General features: G+C 41.1%; 3 protein-coding genes across 7 annotated transcripts in view; all 3 read left to right on the forward strand.

The window, feature by feature from the left end:
- Window positions 1-224: 224 nt before the first annotated feature.
- lenep (lens epithelial protein) lies at window positions 225-1,142 on the forward strand. The gene is made up of 2 exons (XM_013910610.1): window positions 225-807; window positions 955-1,142. The coding sequence occupies exon 1, from the start codon at window positions 478-480 to the stop codon at window positions 670-672; it is 195 nt and encodes a 64-aa protein (XP_013766064.1). The 5' UTR covers window positions 225-477; the 3' UTR covers window positions 673-807; window positions 955-1,142.
- A 456-nt stretch (window positions 1,143-1,598) lies between these two features.
- pbxip1b (pre-B-cell leukemia homeobox interacting protein 1b) lies at window positions 1,599-12,009 on the forward strand. Of its 5 annotated transcripts, none has more exons than XM_013910606.1 (11): window positions 1,599-1,722; window positions 3,464-3,542; window positions 4,786-4,861; window positions 5,713-5,783; window positions 6,257-6,650; window positions 7,390-7,632; window positions 7,805-7,828; window positions 8,405-8,457; window positions 8,674-8,787; window positions 8,937-9,171; window positions 9,369-12,009. In XM_013910606.1, the coding sequence occupies exons 2-11, from the start codon at window positions 3,492-3,494 to the stop codon at window positions 10,913-10,915; spliced, it is 2,808 nt and encodes a 935-aa protein (XP_013766060.1). In that variant the 5' UTR covers window positions 1,599-1,722; window positions 3,464-3,491; the 3' UTR covers window positions 10,916-12,009. The 5 variants fall into 5 exon arrangements, with proteins under 5 accessions (XP_013766060.1, XP_005732239.1, XP_013766062.1 ...); XM_005732182.2 differs by having other exon boundaries at window positions 9,372-12,009; XM_013910608.1 differs by having other exon boundaries at window positions 8,937-9,027.
- Window positions 12,010-16,421: 4,412 nt separating this feature from the next.
- Window positions 16,422-21,286, forward strand: part of LOC102201600 (protein S100-A16) — a 7,180-nt gene continuing 2,315 nt past the window's right edge. Inside the window, exon 1 of the mRNA XM_005732111.1 lies at window positions 16,422-16,605. The gene's annotated coding sequence lies outside the window, so the exon portion shown is untranslated. The remainder of the gene's footprint in view (window positions 16,606-21,286) is intronic.

A 21,286-nucleotide genomic window follows, 5' to 3' on the forward strand; every position in this document is an offset into this window, starting at 1 on the left:
CTTTTGCTGTGCCTCCCTCTGTGTACATCAAAAAAGTTCAGCAGAGACTGAAACAAAGCACACACTACGAGAAAATATGAGCGTTTGTTGTACGCTGACCCGAACAAAGAGTGTGGTGTCGTGGCGAATGTGTTGGAGCTACTGGAACTCTCTTGTTTGTGGCTGGAACAGCAGGGGCTTATTCAGGGGGGCATCATACGACACATGGGAACTGAGTACAGCAAAGGTAAACAAGGTCTTTAATCAGTCAGCGGGCGTTTGAAACTAGAGGACAGTCCAGAAAATGCCAGATGTGGGTGGAGAGCGCTTGCAGTTTGTATAGGAGGTTATAAGTAGAGGAGTGAACAGTGCCGGGAATACGGAGCAGAGCTCAGCTGTTGCATGGGTCTCATCTGACTCCATTTGTCACAGCTCATCTTCCAGTTCTTCTCATCGACTGCCCTCCTCGTTGCATTTGTCTGGTCCCTCTGCACAGCCATGCACCCCCAGCGTCCTCTTCCCCAGGCCATGCCTTCCGCCTCTCTGGGACAGCACCTGCGGGACATGGCCATGGGCCTGGGACGAGGCAAGAACTTCCTGGGAGGAAACTTTGCCTACAGTTTTATCCAGTCGGTTAAAGAATGCCTCTATTTCCTCCTCTGCTGCTGGTGCATCAAAGAGATCCTGGACTGACAGACTGAGAGAAAAGGGTACATCAAGTGGTAGAGCACAGATTTTTCCTTGTTTCTCCACTGGGTCCTGTATTGTAATTTCAACCAGCTTTTATTTCATCAGAAATGGGAGTGTTATATGGTAAAGCCTTGGCAGGTATGACTTGTTTTGAATGACTGTTATGTATAAACTACATGCTTTAATTTATAGTGTTTAATAAATCTATCAATAATAATTTCAAAATCATAAAACCACTCAACCCTTTAACATTTTTTTGCTTTTTGTTTTTCGGTGTCTCTATAGGAAGGGAGGTCTTTTGGGGTTCGAGGAAGCTTGCCAGCAGGTTTCAAGATGATACAGACTTTATATCCGGACTGGGTTAGAGTTTTCTGAATTGTACCCTGATGATCTGAGATTCCCAGGACTGTGGCTCACCTGATGTTCACTGTACAACACAAAGTGGTGTGGCAATAAATAAAGGAACTCATAAACAGAAAAAATTATTACCTACATGTCTGAATTTTTGCTTCTTTTCTTTTGGTCATTTGATGATTAGGTAATTCTGCACAGACACCTTTAAAGGGAGAAAAATGCTTTGATCTTAAGTGTCAGTAATATAGCTTCTATGAAACCGTTTTAGCTTGCATCTAATGTGACTCTTGGTATTTCTTAAGTGAATGTGCAAAAGAGCATTATTATTATCGCTAAACTGGAGGCTCTATTTATGATGGAAACCATCAACTCAAGCCTGTCTAATGTCAGGGTAGCAGTAGCAGTAACCTGTAGTATTAATTTTACATTAATTCAGCCTCCATCACTTACATATTTATACATATATACATGTCAATCAACTTAGAAGCTTTCCAGCCGAAGTGAAGCGACAACGATATCTTATTGGATGAGCGAGAGGCGGGACTAGAGCAAACGCGTTTTGTGATTGGGCGAGAAGAGCATGGCTCAGTAAGTTCTGGAGGCACGTTATAAGTTGTCAAGTTTGATGGGAAGAATCAAAGAAGTCCTAGCTTGCGTCTGTGGCGTCCTCTGAAGTCTAAAGTAAAGTGACAGACCACGGTAAGACCCACCTGTATTTTTGGTTGTATTACAAGATAACGACGTCTTTTCTAGTGTCGTTTCTTCTCCCTCTGTGTCGCAAACGTTCACGTTTTCCTGGTTGCTCGGCAGACGTCGTTGAAGTGGAAACGTTTTTTAAGGACTAATGTCAACAACTTTCGGCTTGTGAAGCCTTTAGTAGCCTACTAACAGCGGCCCTCACCTCATGTGAGAAGTGATATTCCTGAGTTTAACCAGATGTTGTTGTCTTCTTTAAGGCCGTGTGACATTTCCTGTCGCAGGTTATGAACTTCTTCCAACTAACCCCGACCCTTTTTGCATAGTGATAAGAGCGGTCTGCTTTTAGCGGTGATGCTGTGTGGAGCTGGCTTTAGCTCGCAGCCCAGCGTTGGCTGTCCTCATGGAAAGTCTTGTAGTTTATCTCTTGACCTTTTTTGGTAATTTTTCCATGCAGAGGCAAAGACGCTGCAAAAAAGAAAAAGAAAAAAGATTAACAGTCTAGTCTCTGGAAGATAACACACACATGCAGATTAATGTCTGAAGAGATAAACTGAGATTAGACGCATGCACTGTGAAAGTATGATCTTGCACCGACTCCTACAGCTAGAGCTTAAATTAAATGCTATTCGTACCGATCAGTGAATAAGATCAGAACAGGATGTTATTTTTTTTTCTCCCTCCCTTGTGTTGCATGTAAAATAATCCTTTTTAAAACTGTCCTTAGAATACATTTCTGCCTCTATTTTATTCCCCATGGCCATCTCCTGCATGCTCCCTCTGTCTGTCTCTAGTCAATCTCATGGTAGCTATATTTAGCTGGCATCTATTTAAACCATTCCACTATATCCTCCACAATGCTCCTTGGGCCCCAGGCTAGATTCAGTAGGCTTCTCTTGGGAGGCACTCGATTAGGAGACCTAAATAGCAGAGCTGGGAGAGAATTGAATTTGGGGAGTGAAGTGTGTCATTACCCAGACAGTGTGGTATTAACTTAAGTGCCTCGTTCTTTCAGCATTCATACAAAACTAGACTGGATGCATATAAATATGTCTCGCTGTTATGCTACCTTGTGTAATTTGAAAGGAAAAGCTTTATAAAAATCTAATACCTGACACTTCCACCTAACAAGGGGGTGACACTGAAGTGGTTACATGGGAGATGATTTTCTCAACTACTGTGGTGGCAGCTAAGATGAATGATCTTACTGTAAAATAAGTGATTCCAAAGCAGTGGGTAGATATAGTGTACACCACAAATGTGCTCATTTGTAGACCTCTGTTTAAGAGACCAGTACTTTTGAAATGGACAGCCCATTGTAGTGCCGGGCTTAGTTACCCATGTCTCTGCCAAAACATTTCCCAGCTAGTCAAAAGCCAGGCTGGCCAAAAGGCTCATAGCACACACAAACTACTAATGAAGAACTGAATGCTCCCAGGGAATTAGACTTCCTGCTCACATACAAAATGCACACACTCGCACAAAGACCTCAGTAACACATTACAGTCAGACCTTTATTGGCAAAATGGGTGAGGCTGAGTAGTAGAGGCTTGTATTCAAATCGGGTAAACAATGAGCGTAAATTTCTTAAAGCTGCAGTCCTCATGTTGTTACTGTAATTGTAAGCTAGTGGCACATTGTTAGTTGTCTCTTCTGTAAGTCAAACTGTAAAATATGCATGGCTTTGATTCAGGGTGTACGTATACACTCTTCACATTGTTCTCTATGTTGTTCTTTGTTGCAGGAGAGACACGCAAAGTCTCTTGGGGGCCATGTCTGGCACTGGGAGTGCTAATAACAGCTGGACCATCCTAACTCCTGAGGTATCATCGCTCTGTATAGAGCATTGGAATACACAGGCTTTAAGCAAAATGCTTTATTAAAAAAAACAAAATTACTGGTCTCAGTTTATTTTCTTTTGGTTACCTAAATATGAAGTTTGGTTTCTGTACTAAGTCTGTCTTGATCTTTCTGATTTGACTAGTATTCAGGAAGGCAAACTATTATAAGATCTTCTCATTTGTGAGCCTGTTAAAGAGGGTGATGCTCAGTCACTCATTATTGTTATTATTCCAGTAACGAGAGAGAGAGAGAGAGAGAGATAGATAGAAGAAAGAATCTTGTTTTATCTTTAAAAGTTGTGGGTTATGTTGCCATATTTTCTCAGTAAGGACTCGTCCATAACTACAAATAACACATGTTGTGGGAAATTTAGTTATGCTTCATAAGTCTGAAAGAAAAAAATACATTGTAATATTAGATTTTTAATTCGCTATATATCAAAATTGGTGTTGAAAATGAAACACCTGTGAGGTTTCTTTGATTTTCAAGCTTTCTGAAGCTCTTTCAGACGCTGGCTGCTTTTTCACTCATTTTCAGTCCAGTTTTTGTAATTTAATGATTTTCTTTTTTTGTTTATTTGTTAAGCCACTTAACACGTAATCATTATTGCATCAACAACATGATTTCCAGAGAGCTATTAGGGGAAAAATTTGGCAGATCTTGACATGGTGTGCAGTGTATCCTGACACAGGACATGAGAGCATCTCTTTCTTCACTTGATCACTGAAGCCTCATCAGAAATGGCCTCAGTGAAAGGGTAGCTGTCAAGAGGCCATTCTTAAGAGATGGAAACGCAGAGAAAAGGTCGAGATATGCTGGATTACACAAGAACTGGGCTGAAACTTATGGCAGCAAGTCTTATGGAGTGATAAATCCAAATGTAAAATTTTATGGGTCTCATCAACACAGCAGTAATCCCAAACACACTGATGGTGCAGTAAAGGCATATTTGCATAGAAAAACAGTGGAACACTCAGCTATGAATTGGCCTCCACAGAGTCCAGACTTCAACATTTTTAAAGCAGCGTGGTATCATGTGGACAGAGAACAAAACAAAAGGCAGCCAACACCCAAAGAAGAGCTTTGAATGTCCTTCAAGAAGACTGCTTTTGGTTTTATATAATGTGTGTTTGTACATTGCAGTAAATGACTGCACCCTGATGGGTGGCTTAATATTTTGCACAGCATTGGATTGTTCTCTGACTGGGTGTTTGTCTTTCTTAGGAAACTGCTGCTGAAACCCTGAAGCCTGTGATAATGGGGACGGAGTACCATGGAGAAAGCCATACAACTGCACCAGGTGCCTTCACATCCATTCATTTTCTCAATCGCATATCCACATTAGGATCGGAGTATACCTGAAAATACTAACTTTTGTAGCAAGTGCATTTACCAAGTTTGGCAAACTGAATGTGCTTTCTCTGCTTTACAGGCAGTTTGTAAAGTGATTGCTTTGCACTCATTTGATGCTTTCCATGAGATGTGGATAAAGTTGTGAGTCTGGATTGACAAAGAGAATGACATTTGGCTGGCTTTCTTGTATTTTTCCTTGGAAATGTTTTGTTCTACCGCTAATGTCTTTTGAGGAGTGTTTGCATATTTAAAATGCAAAATTATACTTTTTTTTTTTTTTAAACCTTTATTTCTGTTGATTGTGTGCAGAAATAAAGGTAAGTAAGGTTCCAAAGATGCATACATGCAAACATGGGTATTTACACACACATGTCAGTTGATTAATGCGAGCTGCTCTGCCTTGCACACAGAAAACATAAAGTGTGTGTTTCACTACATCAGGTTCTTTAAATGATGGTTTGGGTTTAATGTATAAATTCAATTTTTACAAGAGTGTCTCAAAAATAGTTTTACTGGCTTGATGTAATATTCTGCAGTTAGTGCATTAGAGCTTTGAGCCTTCCAGCTATTATTGCAAAGTTATTACCTAAGCAATCAGAAACGACTGTAATCAAAGAAAACAACTGGTAAAGTAGAAAAAAATACACCTCATCACCACTGCTTTTCACCCTGCCTGTGCATACTGGGGGCAGGTGTTGGTGTCACGAGTAGGAATTGCTCCACTTCAAAGAGTCAGGATTGAAAAATGTTGAACTGCTGGCCTAAATGGCTCCCCTCCTGTGTCTGTGTTTGATCCAGGTTCTGGGGACAACAACCAGCCTGCAAATGGTGCAAAGTCTGCAGAAGGGCTCCCTGTGGAGAACTACCTAGTAAGGCAGCAATACATGCAATGTTCTGTTCTGTAACAGTACCATTTGTCACGCGGCTTTGCTGAATGTGTAGCCTTGATTGGCCAAAGAAAGCATTCTCCTCTCCCACGTTTTAATTTTCTAATAATCCCAGGGCTTGAATGATTGCTTATTTTTGAATGCTCAAAGAATAAATACTAAACTTATTTATAGTGTAGTGAGACTGGTTGATTCTAATTGGACAGAATTTGCCTTTTTTTTTTCCAAGTAGCAGCGTTATCCTTCTCATTTGTTCCTCAGATTTGGAAAGTGACTCATTTCAGCTGTAGCTTAGAGACGACGTTCTTCATGCTAAAGATAACACAACAATATTTCTGTTTAAATAACATTTAAACCTTTAAGACCAAACTTGTATTGCTTGGCTTTTAACCAAAAGTGCCAAACTATAAGAAGTGCAAAAACTTTTTTTATAATGACCTTATTCTTATATCCAGGTACCAAAAGAAAAAACAGCAGAGCTAAGTGGAGGCTTGAGTGCAGATCAGCCCACCTCTGTGCCCACTTCTGTCACGGATAACCCCATTCCTTCCTCTTTGGAAGTCTCCAGCAACTTGAACCATGGCAGTGATGAAGTCAGCCAGGCAGGAGGCCTACATGAGGGCCCGGCGCAGAGCAGCTCTGACCCCGATTCATACTCTGACTCCTACACTCATGTAGCTCCTTCCCCTGATGAGCCCCCACTCTTACCGTTGAGCACAGAGACACTTGGAGGTGCAGAGTGTGTGCAGGTGGAAGGAACGCAGCATCTGCGAAATGGGGAGGAGCTAAAACAAGAAGGGGAGGAGTCAGATGCGTATCTAAAGACAACTGACTTGGGAAAAGAAACAGGTATGAACAGGGCGAAAGTCGGGTCATTATTACTTTAATATTAGAAAAACTTTATTATGTGTATGTCACTGTATACATGGCATGCAGCCTTTCTCTTCTGCTATTGGAGACTAAGCCACATGTTCTATTTGTGTTTGAAGTGTATTTGCTGGAACACCTGGTTATGGACTTTTTCAGTATCTGGGCCAGGAGGTTGTCTGGAGAGGCTGTGTGTGGAGGGGAGCATGATGTGACAGAAACCTTTAGTTACATGACACCCTGCAGAAGTAAATTGGCTTCAGAGGGACAGGAACCACTTAAAATATTTTGCAGTGTAGTGGTTTTGGTTTGTGTCACTTTTTACTGCTGCACCATCAAATGATTGGTCTTCTTTTACTCTGTTCTGCACTTCTTTTTTTTCTTTCTTACAATTTGTGTTTAAAAAGTAAAGTTCAGCATTAGTGATGTCTTTACAGAGCCAGTTATATCATTGCTCTTTTCTTTCAAAGCCAGACTAAATATAAGAAAGTGGAGCAAATTAACCAGCATACCCTGCTTAGCTGGAGTGCTATCTTATATCAGCTATATAAAAGCAAGAAATATCTGTACTGTAACTTTGTGCTTAAAATAATTACGCTGCTGGGGGTTGAAATTTCTGATTGCATATTGTTGTGGTGTTTTCAGTTTATATTTGAGGTGTTCCTGTAACTTAATTATTGTTAGAACTACACCTTAATACTGTTTTCTTTCACCCCTCCAGACCCCCATGCAGATTCAGAAGTGAGTCAGGAGAGAACCGAGAAGGCTGGTGAGGAGGGAGAGTCAGAGGTGAGGAAGAGAAGGTCCCTTTTAGCATCTCTGGAGCAGATTGGGAGGAGAGAAGAGGAAGAGGAAGTGGACGAATTTCAGCTCCCCCAGCGAGAAGACGACAGCGGGTTTTCTGTGAACAAGTGCATCCTAGGTGCTCTCATTCTGTTAGGCCTTGGCACCATTTTTTTCTCAGGTAGGCATGTTACGAAGGTTAACGTTTCTTTCTTTCTAATTAGATTTTTTTTGGGAAGCTCTTTGCCTGTTTTAAAATTATATTTTAAAGGTAAAAGCTTAAAAGAATAGAAAGTAACTAACACTGGATTAGATGAAGGATGCTCCGAGACTGAGGTGTATTATACATGCAGGTATCTTCATGGATCTGGATGAGGGTAGGTTCTTTCTGTGTGTATGTGTGGGTCACTGATTTAATTAAGTCTTTATTGGCCACAGCATGTTTGCATGTGTGAGGATGCATGCAGGAAAAAGCCTTTGCATGTAATACTTTGCAGAAAAAAAGCTTTCAAAGTTCTTTATGCTGTTAAATGTGGGGTTTTGTTCTGATACTTGGTGTAGGTGTTGTCAAAAGGCAACCTTGTTGTTTTGAAGGGACCATGAACGACAGTTGGTAAATATTAGCTTTAGAAGCCTGTAAGCTCAGTTTGTCACCTGATTTTGACGTACAGTTTGAAAAGCAAAGGCGTGAGAATGAGGTAAAGGTGAAAACAGGATTCATGAGGACTTCACCAAGGAATCCATACTTTTTCTTTTTTTTTTTTTTCTATTGCATTTACAAATGCATTTGTAATGAAGTGTATTATGAATGCTGCTTTTCTGCTCAGCTAAATTTCATTTTACTGTCAGAAACCTTAAGCATGTTGTTTCTGGGTAATTGCACATAGTTTGTTTGTTTTTTGCATGCTATTTTTAATTTATTACTCGCATTGAAACTAATATTTGCGTTGCAGAGAGCGACTATAGTACAAGGGATCTGAAAGATACAGAGCTACCAGGAAAACGGGTCAGTGTAATGTCTACTCTGTCTGTTTCTTCTAGTCTAACCTTTATTTACTGTATAATGAGTGGCAATTTAAAAAAAATAAAATAAAAATTTAATTTTACTGTACAGTGACTTGTTCTTGTTCTTTCCCGTTCCATTAACACCTCTTTTTCTTCTCCACTCCTCCACCTGGCAATAGTTATTTTGAGAAGACTGTGTAATTCTGTTTGTTGACAGGAGTGGCTTAACCCAGAGGCTCCTCAGTCCCCACTAGATGCTGACAATTCAGAGCTTTTAAACAAGCTAGCCAAAGGGAATGAGCAGATTTCTGTGCTCCAAGCCCAACTTCAGGTGTGACTCCATTCTGTCTCTCACCTCGTCTCCTCTGCATGTGTACAGTAATACACATGTATTTATACAAATGTGCGTCTGTGGATAAAGGTGTCAGTGAGTGTGTGGTATTCTCACAGGACCCTCTTTTTCTGTTCTTCTTTAAACAGACACAGAACGAGGAGCTAAAAGTAGCCCAGGGACATGCAGCAGAGGGAGCAAAGGAGCGGCTGAGGTGGGAGGCGGTGGAGAAGGAAAACAGTAGGTTGAAGACAGAGATGGCTTCTCTTCCTGTCCTTCAGAAAGAGAATGAGAGGATGAAGAAAGAGCTGGAGTCATTCTCGGCCCTACAGAAAGAACTAGAAACTCTGAGATCCACTGTGACAGAATTAAAAGTCTCCTCAGGTACAAAGGGAGCAAGGGAGGAAGAAGGGAGGGGATGTGGAGGAGAGTAGGAGATATAGAAGGATGAGAGTTATAAGAAAGCTTGGGAGTAGATTAGTCATTTAGTGATTTGCTTTCTTCTCTGTTTTTGAAACGCAATGCACACTTGTATCTTTTTTTTTTCTTTTTCTAACTTTGACTTTTTGTGGTTGCTCCAGCAGGCAGTCAGACAACTCAAGCCTCCATGAAGCTCGCTACATTGCCCCCACCTGGTCAGCCAGAGGACAGCAAGCAGGAAACGGCTGGATCCACAGGGAGACAGACAAAGCATCCACGGGATGACCCAAAGCAGAAAAAGAAAGATGTGAAGAGAGATCGTTATGACTTGGGCGAGCAGAAAGAGGGAAAAGAGAGAAAAAAATCTGTAGGGATGGAAGGAGAGAAAAAGGGCCGTAAAGATGGCAGTAAAAAAGAATGGAAGAAGGAAAAACATGAGCAAGGAATGTTTGACGGGGAGAATGATAAGGAAGGTAGACAGAAGAGGCATAGTGAAGGGGAAAAACAGTGGAAGGAGAAAGACTGGAAGAAAGAGAAGACTAGCAGAGGTGATGAAGGAAAGCCATGGAAAGATGGGGAAGGAAAAAGAGAGCGGACAGAAAAGAGGGAGAAAAAAGAATGGAATGAAGATGTCGATAGGAAAAGACCAAAGCATGAAAAAGTGAATGAGGGAAAACAATTGGGAGGTAAGGAGGAGAACAAGCACTGGAAGGAAGGAAAGGATCGTGGGGGGAGACAGAAAGAACAAAAGGAATGGAAGAAGCTGAAAGATGGCTTCAAAGAAAGTGGCAAAGTGCAGTGGGAAGATAAAGAGTGGAAGGAGAAAGGAGAGAGAGAGTGGAGAAGAGGCACTGAGAGGAATGATAAAAATGACAAACTTCAGGGTAAAGTAGGGAAAGAAAAGGATGAAAGGAAACGGTGGGAAGGCAGTAAAAATCATGGCAAAGACGGATCGAGGGAAGATGACAGGAAGCGATGGAATGAACATGAGCGGAAGAGTCAAAATGGGAAACACGATAAGGAATGGAAGAGCAAGGACAAGAAGTGGGAACAGTCGAAACGGGAGCAATCGAAAGAGAGAGACGGGAGGAAGGAGAAGAAGCATAATGAAGACTGGAAAAAAGACAAATCGCAATTCCAGAAAAGCAAAGATGTATACAAGGTTAAAAATAATCATGGCAAAAAGGAAGAACATCAGTACGGAGACCAAAAGCAGCCTCATACACACCGCAAACCCTCCATGGGGCAGCCTGAGTACTGGGTCCAGCAGAGAGAGCATCTCCAGCACAGTCCTAAACCTTCACAGGAGTGCGACTCATTGGAGTCCTGTGCAAAGGCTGAGCGGCTGCTCCCTGTCCACTTACCCGAGTTTGAGGCCATCCTCCAAACCTATCTAGCTAAGGCAGAGCAGGCAGGTGTCGATGATTCCAAAAGAGAGGAGCTCAAAAAGCTGGCCACGCAGTTTTTTAAGGATGGCGTTTTTCTTCATGATCAGATGAGCTTTCAAGATTTTGTTGAAGATTTGAGCGATATTTTAGAAGACATGGTGGAAGAGGACGAGGATGGGGAACATGATAGCGCCATAGAGGATGAAATGGAGGAGTTTGAGAGAGAAGTCATGAGAAAGTTTTCATTGCGAGGAGCTGGAGAGAAAGAGGAGAGAATCAAAGGGGACTGGAGAAAGGAGAGCGGACAAGGACATGGCTGATGAAATGATAGAATTGATGGATCTGTCAAAAGTGGCTAAAAGGAGTCAGAGCGAGCGAGGGTTTACTCAAAGGGAACATTTCTTATTGGACCACAAAGGCTTAAAGTATACATTTATCAACCTGTCATGCTTTTTGCAGGACGACCTTTTGTGTTTTACCTCCATCTGCTGTCCACTTGTGGGGTTTTTTTGTTTTGTTTGTTTTTTGAGTGCTCATGCAAACACTTAATGCACTGTTACATAGGAAGGGCTTGAACGTACATCGTGTGTGTGTGTGTGAAGTGCTGAGTCTGATATTTTAAGAATCTGCATCATACATCTTAGATGGTGACAGACAAATATTGCTAGCCTAAAACAGTCCCACTAAATGTATGAACATTTACTTACAGCTGTTTATTTGGGACCGACCACCTGCAGCTACTGTGAATGTCCATTAGTGTGAAAGTCATTGCTATTCACAATTCTCTTACACTGTTGCTCTCAATAAGATTTCTAAAAGATGCTGCACAGTCTTATTCAAACACCACACTTTCACTATTTTCTGCAAGCGGCACTGTGCACTTTTAAAATCTGCTTATTAGCTGATCATGGCTGATTTTGTTAATTAAGCATGGACTGCTGAACGACTTGAGCGAGGGTCTGTAGTCATGACACTTGTGTTTGTACATACATTATGCTTGTGTTTAGGAACTTGCTTAAATCTACAAATGTCTAATTAACTTATTTTATAGGTGAAATATAGAGAATTGATGGGCACATGAGATTTTGACATGTTGAGCATGTTTATTGCTGTTCAGGTGTGGAGCTTGTGCAGATGTCCTTAAGTTATTGCTTTGTGATGACTGTAACATTTGTTTGTGGTTGGTGACGGTACTTAAGACATTTGCTTTCAAAAATACTTTCTTTATCTCTTTACGTGTGGATAAACTTGTGAAATGTAGCAGATTTAAAGGCCTTCAGCACCATAGAGGTTGTTTTGTTTTTTTTCTTCAAAGGTTGCCACACAGCGTGTGGTAGCACAGAGAACTTTAAATGTCATTACAGTTGTGTTTTCCCATGTTCTTGGCATTAAAAAATAATAAATGTAATTCCTCTCTGTGATGAATAATACTTGACTCTGTCTTCCTTTAACTCACCTGTTTAGTCTTTAAAGAATACTTCCTGAAGTATATGCTCGCTGTAACAAGTTCTCCATAGTGATGACAGATAAGCCACGGGCTCTTGCCACACACTGTATTTTTTTTCTACACTATTTACAGACTCAAACAGCTCCGACACTTTGCCCCAGCTGCAGCGCCACTGCCTTTTCAGTGCATTTCATTCGTGCGTCACTCCTCTGGGCCCACACCGACTATAAAGGAGGGATCGTGATTAGTAGCTGTGTGCCGGCCTGCTCCACCTCTTTGTTCAAGCCATTAAACCACACCACATTGCCAAACTCATCTTATTAGATGCATTGAGCTCGGGGTGCCTTTGTTGCTGTGCCACACTGATACAGACAATTCTACAAGGTTGAGAACAAGAAGTTGTTTCTTAGTGAACATTTATCCTAATGTAGTCTGTCTGTACATCAACTGTTTCATTAACTTTGCTTCAGCAAATAGCAGCCTTTATACCTGCTATTTTAAGTTAATCTTAAATAGAGAAGAAATTAGGATATTTTTTTTTTTAATCTATTGTCCCTTCCTATTGTGTACATCCATCCATCCATCCATCCATCCATTTTTCTTAACTTTATCCAGCTGAGTCATCTCCTTGTCTGATATACTCATTTCTTCCTTTGTCTTCAGCCAACAGTAGCATAGTTTCCGGTGGCATGCTCTTGGCCAACAGCACCAGAGGCGATCGTTAGTAGCCCGAGCTGCACCCAATCTGCTATGGAAATCTCATTCTTGATGATATTTGATTTGGCAAAGAATGCCCTTCCTGACACAACCCTTCCCAATTTATCCTGGCTTGGGACTGGCACTAGGAGCACACTGGAATGCACCACCACGAGCACCCTCACCCCATGTCTAGGTTTGGAATAAGTCAGAGGACCTGGAGAGAATCTGTGCAGGCTCAGCATGGGGCCCAAAATAGCTGTGGATTTAAACACAGGACCTTCTTACTGTGAGGCCAACCACTGCATAACTACTGCATAAATGAATTAAGCTGTGAAATTTCATGTCCTAAGGGTCAAAGGTCGGCTTCACCACTACATGTCAATTTTCTAGAGAACATGTTTCAGGACAGTCTTTTACAAAATAACAGGCTGTGAACGTATTTACTTAAATTTGGTCAGAAACTGAACTGGTGACACTAACCTACTGAATTCACTTCATTTAATAATAAATGTGGACACATGTGGGCCTAAATTGATTGGTTGGGAATGGCCTACAACCCCAAGGCAGTAATTTAAGTTTATATTTAGCTTGAAACCTTTAGGCCTATGATGTTTGCCTCAAGACCAAATGCTGGTGTTGTAGACTTAAGTAGCAATTGAGAACTTTAAGACATGTCCTCAGACAGAGATACACCTGCAGCTACAGTCCCAGGATATCAATCTTAAAACAACTAGAAGCATTGGCCCACTGTAAGCACCGATGCTTTTATAAGACTGTGTGTAGGGAAGCAATTTCCAGCCCCCTCACTAAGCCATTTATTTTGAGTTAGTTGCCACACTCTCCTTCCCCAATGACAGCCAAGGGAATGGAAGGAGGAGAACTAAATACTGCTTTTTCAAGTATAAGGGGATAAAGATGTGTGTGTCTGGGTGTGTGCGTCATACAGCAGAGAAACAAAAACTAGAAGAGGGGATATTTGGATGATAAAGCCGATGTGCTTGTTAGTGCTAACTGCCTCCCTAATATGCCAATTGTGCACATCCTGTCAGAGCTTTAGAGTTTAAAAAAAAAATTTTATGAGGTAAAACCCAAGTGCCTCATTCTCATCCTCATTCAAAAGTTTCCATATACAGACAGTATAATTATATACCTGATGTAATGCTCTACTTTTTGCTCTCCACAGCATTCTGCCCACATTTTCATACTCACAAGAAGCAAAGGAAATAAAATGTCTGTGCACTGGGATGACCCGCAAAAATGATTAAAAATAGTTCACAGGCAGTGCAGAATGTTAATGTTAACCTCGCTTAACTTCACTTCTCAGTCTTGTGGTGGTTTTCCTGAATGAGATGATGCATCTAGTAATCCATCCTTCTTCAAAGATTGGCTACAAGCTGTGTGTGCATCTGAAAACACAGCTGTGTCATGGAAAAACATTTGTGGTTTCTTTGGAAATATGGTTTACACTTTTAACAATTCCAATGATTTATCTACTTAATCCATCAACAGCAGGGTACAAAAGGAGAAGAAAGACGTTTGTACTCACCAAATACCTACCGGTACACACACACAGCTGGTGAGTTTCCACTGTCTTTTATTCCAAATCAATGTTAGAATTCTGTTGAACTTCAGTATATTCTTTTAAAAGAGTCGACCATTAAAGGCCTGTGCTGGCAGGGATGGTTCCTCTGACACGCTGAGCAGAGATGAGTTTTACAGACTGGTGTCATCAGAGCTCCTTAACTTCCTCAAGGTAAAACCAATGCACAGTAGTTTCATTTGTACCTCTTATTCATTGATCTAATAGTCACAGCAGGTTGGTGGCTTTACTTAAGTATCTATTACATTTTCTATTTCTATAGATGCCTGTTTTCTTTTTTGCATTGACTGGTTCTGTACTTACAGACAGTTTATATGCGGATTTAGGCTGCAGGCTACTAACTGTTAGCACTTCTTGTACGCTGACTACGCTGAAAAAAAAGACCAGATGCAACACAAAGTACCATACTTAGATATCAGTTTGAAGACCCGCAGTTTCATTATTAAAGTATAATCAGGGAGACTCAATTTACTCAAACTGAGTTTTGTTTCTCACGAAATTAATCATAAGGGGGAAGCTGATGTTATTAAGCGTTACTCATCATCTATGTGAGCTCTCATCAACAGTTTTGAGTCATTTAACAGCTCTCCTGTCTGTGATCTTGACCATGAATGAGCAGTTGCATCATCTCATATTGGGACAGGATATTACTCTCCATTTAATGTTTCACACTAAATGTCCCCCCCTCAAAAAAAAGTATTGCGTTGTTGAGACTGTCTTGTCTGTGCTCTACATGTTCTAATAAAGGTCTGCTTTACCCACAGTGTGGAAAATTCCACGTTTCTTGTTTGAATAGTTGTAATAATCGCAATGACCACTAGATGGGGACAGAGTCAATAGAGTTCTGTGCCAAACCACTTCTGCTGATGAAGCATGATTTTTTTTTTAACTCGTTTGCATGCCAGTGTGTTCTGCTTGCCTCTGATCTCTCGCTCCATACACATGACCAGTGTTAACCGAATTTTTTGCATTATCCACGGACTGAGACGGTTCTTTTTAAATATTGGATACATGTGATTTCCTGTTTTCCTGCAGAAAGCTGATGACCCTGCTGCCATTGACCAACTTATGAGCTCATTGGACAAGAACAATGATGGAGAGCTCAACTTCTTGGAATTCTGGCAGCTGATTGGGCAACTTGCGAGCAAGCATGGGAGGTTTAGCCAATAAGAGTGTCCTCGGATACTCTTTCTTTCGCAGTTCTGTGTGTTACTGTGTCGCCTGTGTGCCATGTAGTTAAAAAAAAACGGGATTTCAGCCAGATGAAAAATACCCTAAAGCCCGTTTCAGTTTCACAGTTATGTGTTTTTTAGTCAATACTTTGTGTTTCATTTCCACCTCCCATGTTTCAAGAGGCTCTCAGGTAGATTCAGTCACTTCACTTTTACATAACACTACACGGTTTCGGTAGTTTTAGAACAAATCCCAGCCCGCAGCGAAAACACACATGCTTTAAGCCCGATCTCACAGTCCTATGATGAAACTGCAGAATAGGAATGTAGTGTGTTACAGCCGTGTGTGTGTGTGCGTGTGTGTGCGTGCGCATTCCTGGCTTCCTAATTCCTGGAAATCATCATCTCCCCTCCGGACGCCAACAGAGGTGGTGTTTAGGGAAAAATCTGAATAAAATGTAACAGGATAGTTCTGTGTTCTCTGCTGTCCAGTCTTTCATTCGTTACTTTGTATGTGTGTGTGTGTGTGTGTGTGTGGGGGGGGGGGGGGTTCTTCTTTTTTGCTACATAACTCCATCTTTCCACTCTTTGAACCACTTTCAGGGTGTGGCTTGACTGCATCTGTCTGTTCGTAAGACTTTGAACACACACACGCTTAAAACATGCGCGCGCTCTTGTCCCTACTTGTTGAGAGAAACTGTGTTGTGCCAGAAAAAAAGTACAATATAATATAATACATGTATATATTTAAAAAAAATAGAAAAGATGCGGGTGTGAGTATAAAACAGAAGCAGAAAGGCCGCAAGTTTTTTGTAATCAAAAACGCTTTTTTAGACTCTTTTGTGGAACAACGGAAATCTTTGTTAAGAAAATATTGCTGCGTTGCTCAAGCTGCGCCTCTTTCCACATTCCTCCTCTCCCAGGCACACGCCCTAAAACTGTGAAAAAAACTGGCTTGAGTCAGAAGTTAAATCACGGAAAAGATATGTGTAGCTGCTTAATCTAGAGGAAGCCTTGCGAGGAGGATCTGAAAGAAAGAAGCAGAGCATTTGCTGAGACAGTTTATATAGGCTTTTGTTCTCGCTCTCAAAGGTGAGTGCTTTTTTCTCTCTCCATTACGAGTTCTCTTCATTAATAAATTCAGCTGTTTCTTTTTTAAATTGCGAGTTCAAACTTTTCTACTCAACACAAAAAATTTAAAACTTGAACTTATTTTCTGCACCGTGTCATCAATTTTCTATTACTTGCCAGCCTCTCTATTGTCATTACCCAGCTTGGTGGCCACAGGGATCGGGTTCATCTTCTTGGTAATGTAACCCCAATCCCTTTACACTTACACAGAAACCGGAGTCTCGAGTCGCGTTTACTTATTTATCTGCTGTGTGTCACTCCTGCCTGTGGTCACTCTACAAATTGTGAGGATTAGTTAGGGCTAAATGTAAATGTGCGACGTGGGCAAGCCCCTAACATCTCCGTTACGCGCGGCGCTTACTAGTTTTGGCGTGTGCGCCGAGGCTGTTATCGCCCCGTTAGTCAGTCATAATGTGACCGTTGTAACGACAGTCAGATTTGGCTCTCATCACTGTGAATTATTAACGTTATGATAAGACTCCGGTAGTGAGACTCGAATGGCTTCGACCCGGTGTAGTTAATGAAGCAGAGGAGAAATAGCGACCTGGGCGATGACAGGTATGCTCACGGGGGAAGTGAGTCAGTCACACCTAGTGCAAACAACACGACCAGGGTGGAGCTGGTCACCCACAAGGATCAATGGTTGCTCACGTCCGTTGCCATCGCAGAAGAAGACGGAAAAAAAGAGAGAGATCCGTTTGGTCTGAGATGGGAACCATGCTCAAACTTTCTCGGTTTTCGCGTTCTCAGTTTGTCTTCTTTAGTGGAGTAGTGAGGGGTGGGTTAGATGGACATACTGGGTTAAAACTGGTTTGCACATGACAAGTCTCATCTAGTTTCAGCGCTCATTACCTCACATTACCTCACATTACCTCCCTCTCTTTTGCCAGGTCTGCTCAATATTCATGTTATTCCGTTAATTCAGGAGTTCATGTAGCTACAGTGTGTATAATTTTAAGGGAGCTTAATGGGCTGCATGTTATAATACACCGGTGATATAAAAAAAACAACTGTCATTATTAATTTATTTAATATTTATTGTTTAAAACTCGAATTCTTTTTTTTCTTTTGTGAGTGCTGGATGATTTTGTAACTTTAGGCTTCTAAAGATGTTTAAAACAGGAACATCTAGCTCTTCTCTTCTCTTACTGGTAATAATCCATGATGCTCACAAGCACATTAGCAGCTGCTGAACCACTCTATGTAAAATGCAAAAAAATGTCATTAAAAAAACCCCTCATACCAACAATATGAACTGGGCTCCACTCAGGCTTTCATTCCACTACTTTCATTATTATTTTGCACACAAACAGACAAATATAGAGCATTTATTCAAATATATTCCTGGCTTTTAGTTTTGCTCTTTGCAGCTTTTTTAATTTTTACTCTCACCATCTCTTATCAAAGTGTGGTGGACACATGAGGTAAACTTTTAAAAAGTATATTCCTGTTCAAATGTCTGTATCAGATGTTGTTTTGTTTTTCAATTTCCATTTAATCATTACAGTTGCAACTGACAAATCACTAGAAAACACATTGCTTCTGTTTGGCAACTAGCTGCCTTCTCTCTAATCACCATCTCCACACTCAGAGTTGGAATGTGTACAAGAGCCACGATTGTCGTCATTACACGCTCCCTGCCCTTATCAGACAAACCCTACGGCCCTGCCACATGTTCCTTTCTACTCATTTTGTATTTTTGTGGCCCCGATGTCTCCGGTTCATACTGGAGCCTCCTTGGTTTTCTGCTCATCTTGTTACATTCAGGAGAGATGCTAATGGATTGTGGCCTGTCGAGCATTTTGATATATGGCCTGTAAACAGCCTGCTCCTGAGCTGTTTGACTTGTGGAGGATGTTAGAAAGGTGTTAAGACAATTATAGTAACGTATTAAATAATAATGAGCAGCAGACTGATGACAGATGCTAACTTGAATGTTGAAAAGAGTTGTGTGTGTGTGTGTGTGTGTGTGTGTCAGTGTGTGCTGGCATGGCAGGGAGACATGAAACAAAATCCAGGGTTTGGGTGCCTGCTCTCATTCACCCAGTAATTAGGTTAATGCAACAGAAGTCCTAATTGGCATTGTCCTTCTTTAGATGAGTGTGTTTCTGCATATGTGTGTGTGCTTTTCCGTCTTTCTGTATGTCTATGTGTTCTCGTGTGGGCCAGAGTAGGTGAGTAGTGTGAGCGGTGAGGCGTGACATCAGTGTCAGATGGGAGATTTACCAGCTTCTAAAGTTACCTCAGCGACATCACTCCAGGCACCAATGATTATTACCCATCCAGTGTCCACTGCTGCTTTGTGGTAGTTTCCAATACACACTGGAAATCCTGCAGCAAGACCTCGCCCCCACGCTGCTGAGATACTTATCAATGCTGCTCAAGTATCTTCAGCTTTCATTCAGGGCTTTTGTTTTCTGCGAGCCATTGCCTTGGAATTCTACTTTGTTGAGACAAGAGAAAACTACATGGGAGTGACCTTAAAAGACCCCTGTGTTAGTCAAATTGTGCTTGGAAACATAATGTGCACATGCAACAGAAAATAACTGAAAATCTCTCTGATTAATCTGCATAGTAATTGTGTACTTCAGTCAAATTACTATGGTTATTTCTTTGTGCTGTTTTTTACATGTTATTTTTTGTTAGTTGTTTATTTGTTAGAGGTACAGGGCTCTGACGTGGCCCCAGATCTTTTTTTCTTTTTTTTTTTACCACAATTACTTGTAATCTTTTGCAGCTGTGAGCAGTTCCTGCATTTTCTTGGTGCGTTGCATTTTAAATAAAAAGCATGCACCACCAGCTCATTTGAGAATATATATGCATATATATAAATATATGTATATATATCATCTCTGTGTCACATATGAAACCACAGACATTGTCACAGCAGATATTTGTCACAGTGGGGAAAGCACCAGTGTTCCTAATAATGGCACGGCTATGTTGAAATGTCTCAGAAAACCCTGACAGTGTGACAGTGAGCCGGGACTCTGTAACTGCAGTGTCTAAATGTTATTTTATCATCATTAATTACAGTATTTTAAATAGTTGCTTTTATTATTGTGCCTGCTTTTAAAAACAGACTAATGGAATTAATTAGTTGCATGCTTAAAATAGATCAGTAGAGTTTTGTTTTTTAGCTTTCTGTCATATTTCCAGTGTGTGCTGTGTTGCTGTTTTTTATTTATTAGAGCTACCGGATTTGGCATCCAGTGAGATTGTAAATGGTTTGCTTTTGGTTTGCTCAGTGAGTGCAGGATGTGACGTTGGCATTCAGGTTATCTGTTAGTGTTTGGCTCACTAGTTGGGTGACATATTTCAGTGCGTACTTGTGTTCCTACAGTGCGCGGTAGTGTGTGCTGCTGCAGTCGGGCATTAGGCAGTAATCTGATCTCACAGCCTCCTGTTCGCTTTTGGGGATCAGATGTCCACCGTCAGAGATCACAGCTCCCATTGTGTTTGCCTTTAGAGACTCCCCATCTCTTCAGCCTCCCCTCACTCCCTCTCTTTTGCTCTGTTTACCTCCACCAGCATCTAACCTGGGTCCCCATTCCCCCTCTTCCCCTTCCATGCTGACGTCAATTGTGTGTCTCACATTTTTGACACTTACATAAACCAATTTGAATGCACTTTCAAAATCCACTTGAACAATAATTTTCTAAAACTCTAAATATCAAACAAGGATTTTTTTTAAAGGTATTTTAAGTGTTGTAGTTGTTTAATTGTTTGCCCCTTGTCATGAACATGGAGTCTTGCGTGATGACAGAATGATGTGATGAAATGATATTGGTTTCATTTCTGCTAAAAAAAGTTCTTTTTATTTAACATTAAAACAGTTACGACTGAACACATAAACATTGTTTTAAAAAAAAAACCAAAACCTCACATCGTTGAACTTTTTGATTAAAAAAGCAAGGCAAACGCTCAGAGGACGACATCCAGGCTTTTAAGGAGCCTGAGCTCAAGCAAGATGACAACAAGGCGGGGCTCTGAAGTTGTGGGAAAGGAAACATCAGCTCATCTACAGTGCACAGACCTTCACTGGTCTCAGCAGATTGAGGCAGCCTTCCTGCACGCTGTTTAACAGAAATCTCACATTATTCTTTTTCAACATCAGAGGAGAAAATGATCTCATTTGATACTTCAATGGACTGCCCAGTCTTGAAGAATATGTCTCAACTTATTAAATTAGCTATAATAAGGACTCGGTGTATCCGGATCCAAGTCATGGATTGGTCTGTTATTTATTTGTTGTAACAATGCTTCTTGGGAAATCTTATACCATTAAAGTCTGTTCATTTCCCCCTAAATAGTACCACATGGGTTGCGCCCATGAAAAAGTTGCCAAATCTTCTCTGCTAATGCCAAATAGCTTGTTCTGCTACTGACTCTTGTTTTGAACTTTTGGTACTCCAGTTCTGGCTATCAAGTGTCTAACTGTCAGTGATTAGCAGGCCCTGCTACAGCGGTCAACTGGTGTCTACTCCAAGCACGCCATGTTTGACTGATCTGAATTAGGCTTGTTCTATAGGACAACTTCAAGTGGGTGTTGCACAAAACCAACTTGCAGTATCATTTGGATTGTTCTTCAGTGCCATCTCCAAACTGAAGGCCAAGCTCCATCTAACAGGTTATATCAGAG

Source organism: Pundamilia nyererei, unplaced genomic scaffold, assembly GCF_000239375.1.
Source record: "Pundamilia nyererei isolate P.nyererei 1_Seehausen unplaced genomic scaffold, PunNye1.0 scaffold00045, whole genome shotgun sequence".
NCBI lineage: Eukaryota > Metazoa > Chordata > Actinopteri > Cichliformes > Cichlidae > Pundamilia > Pundamilia nyererei.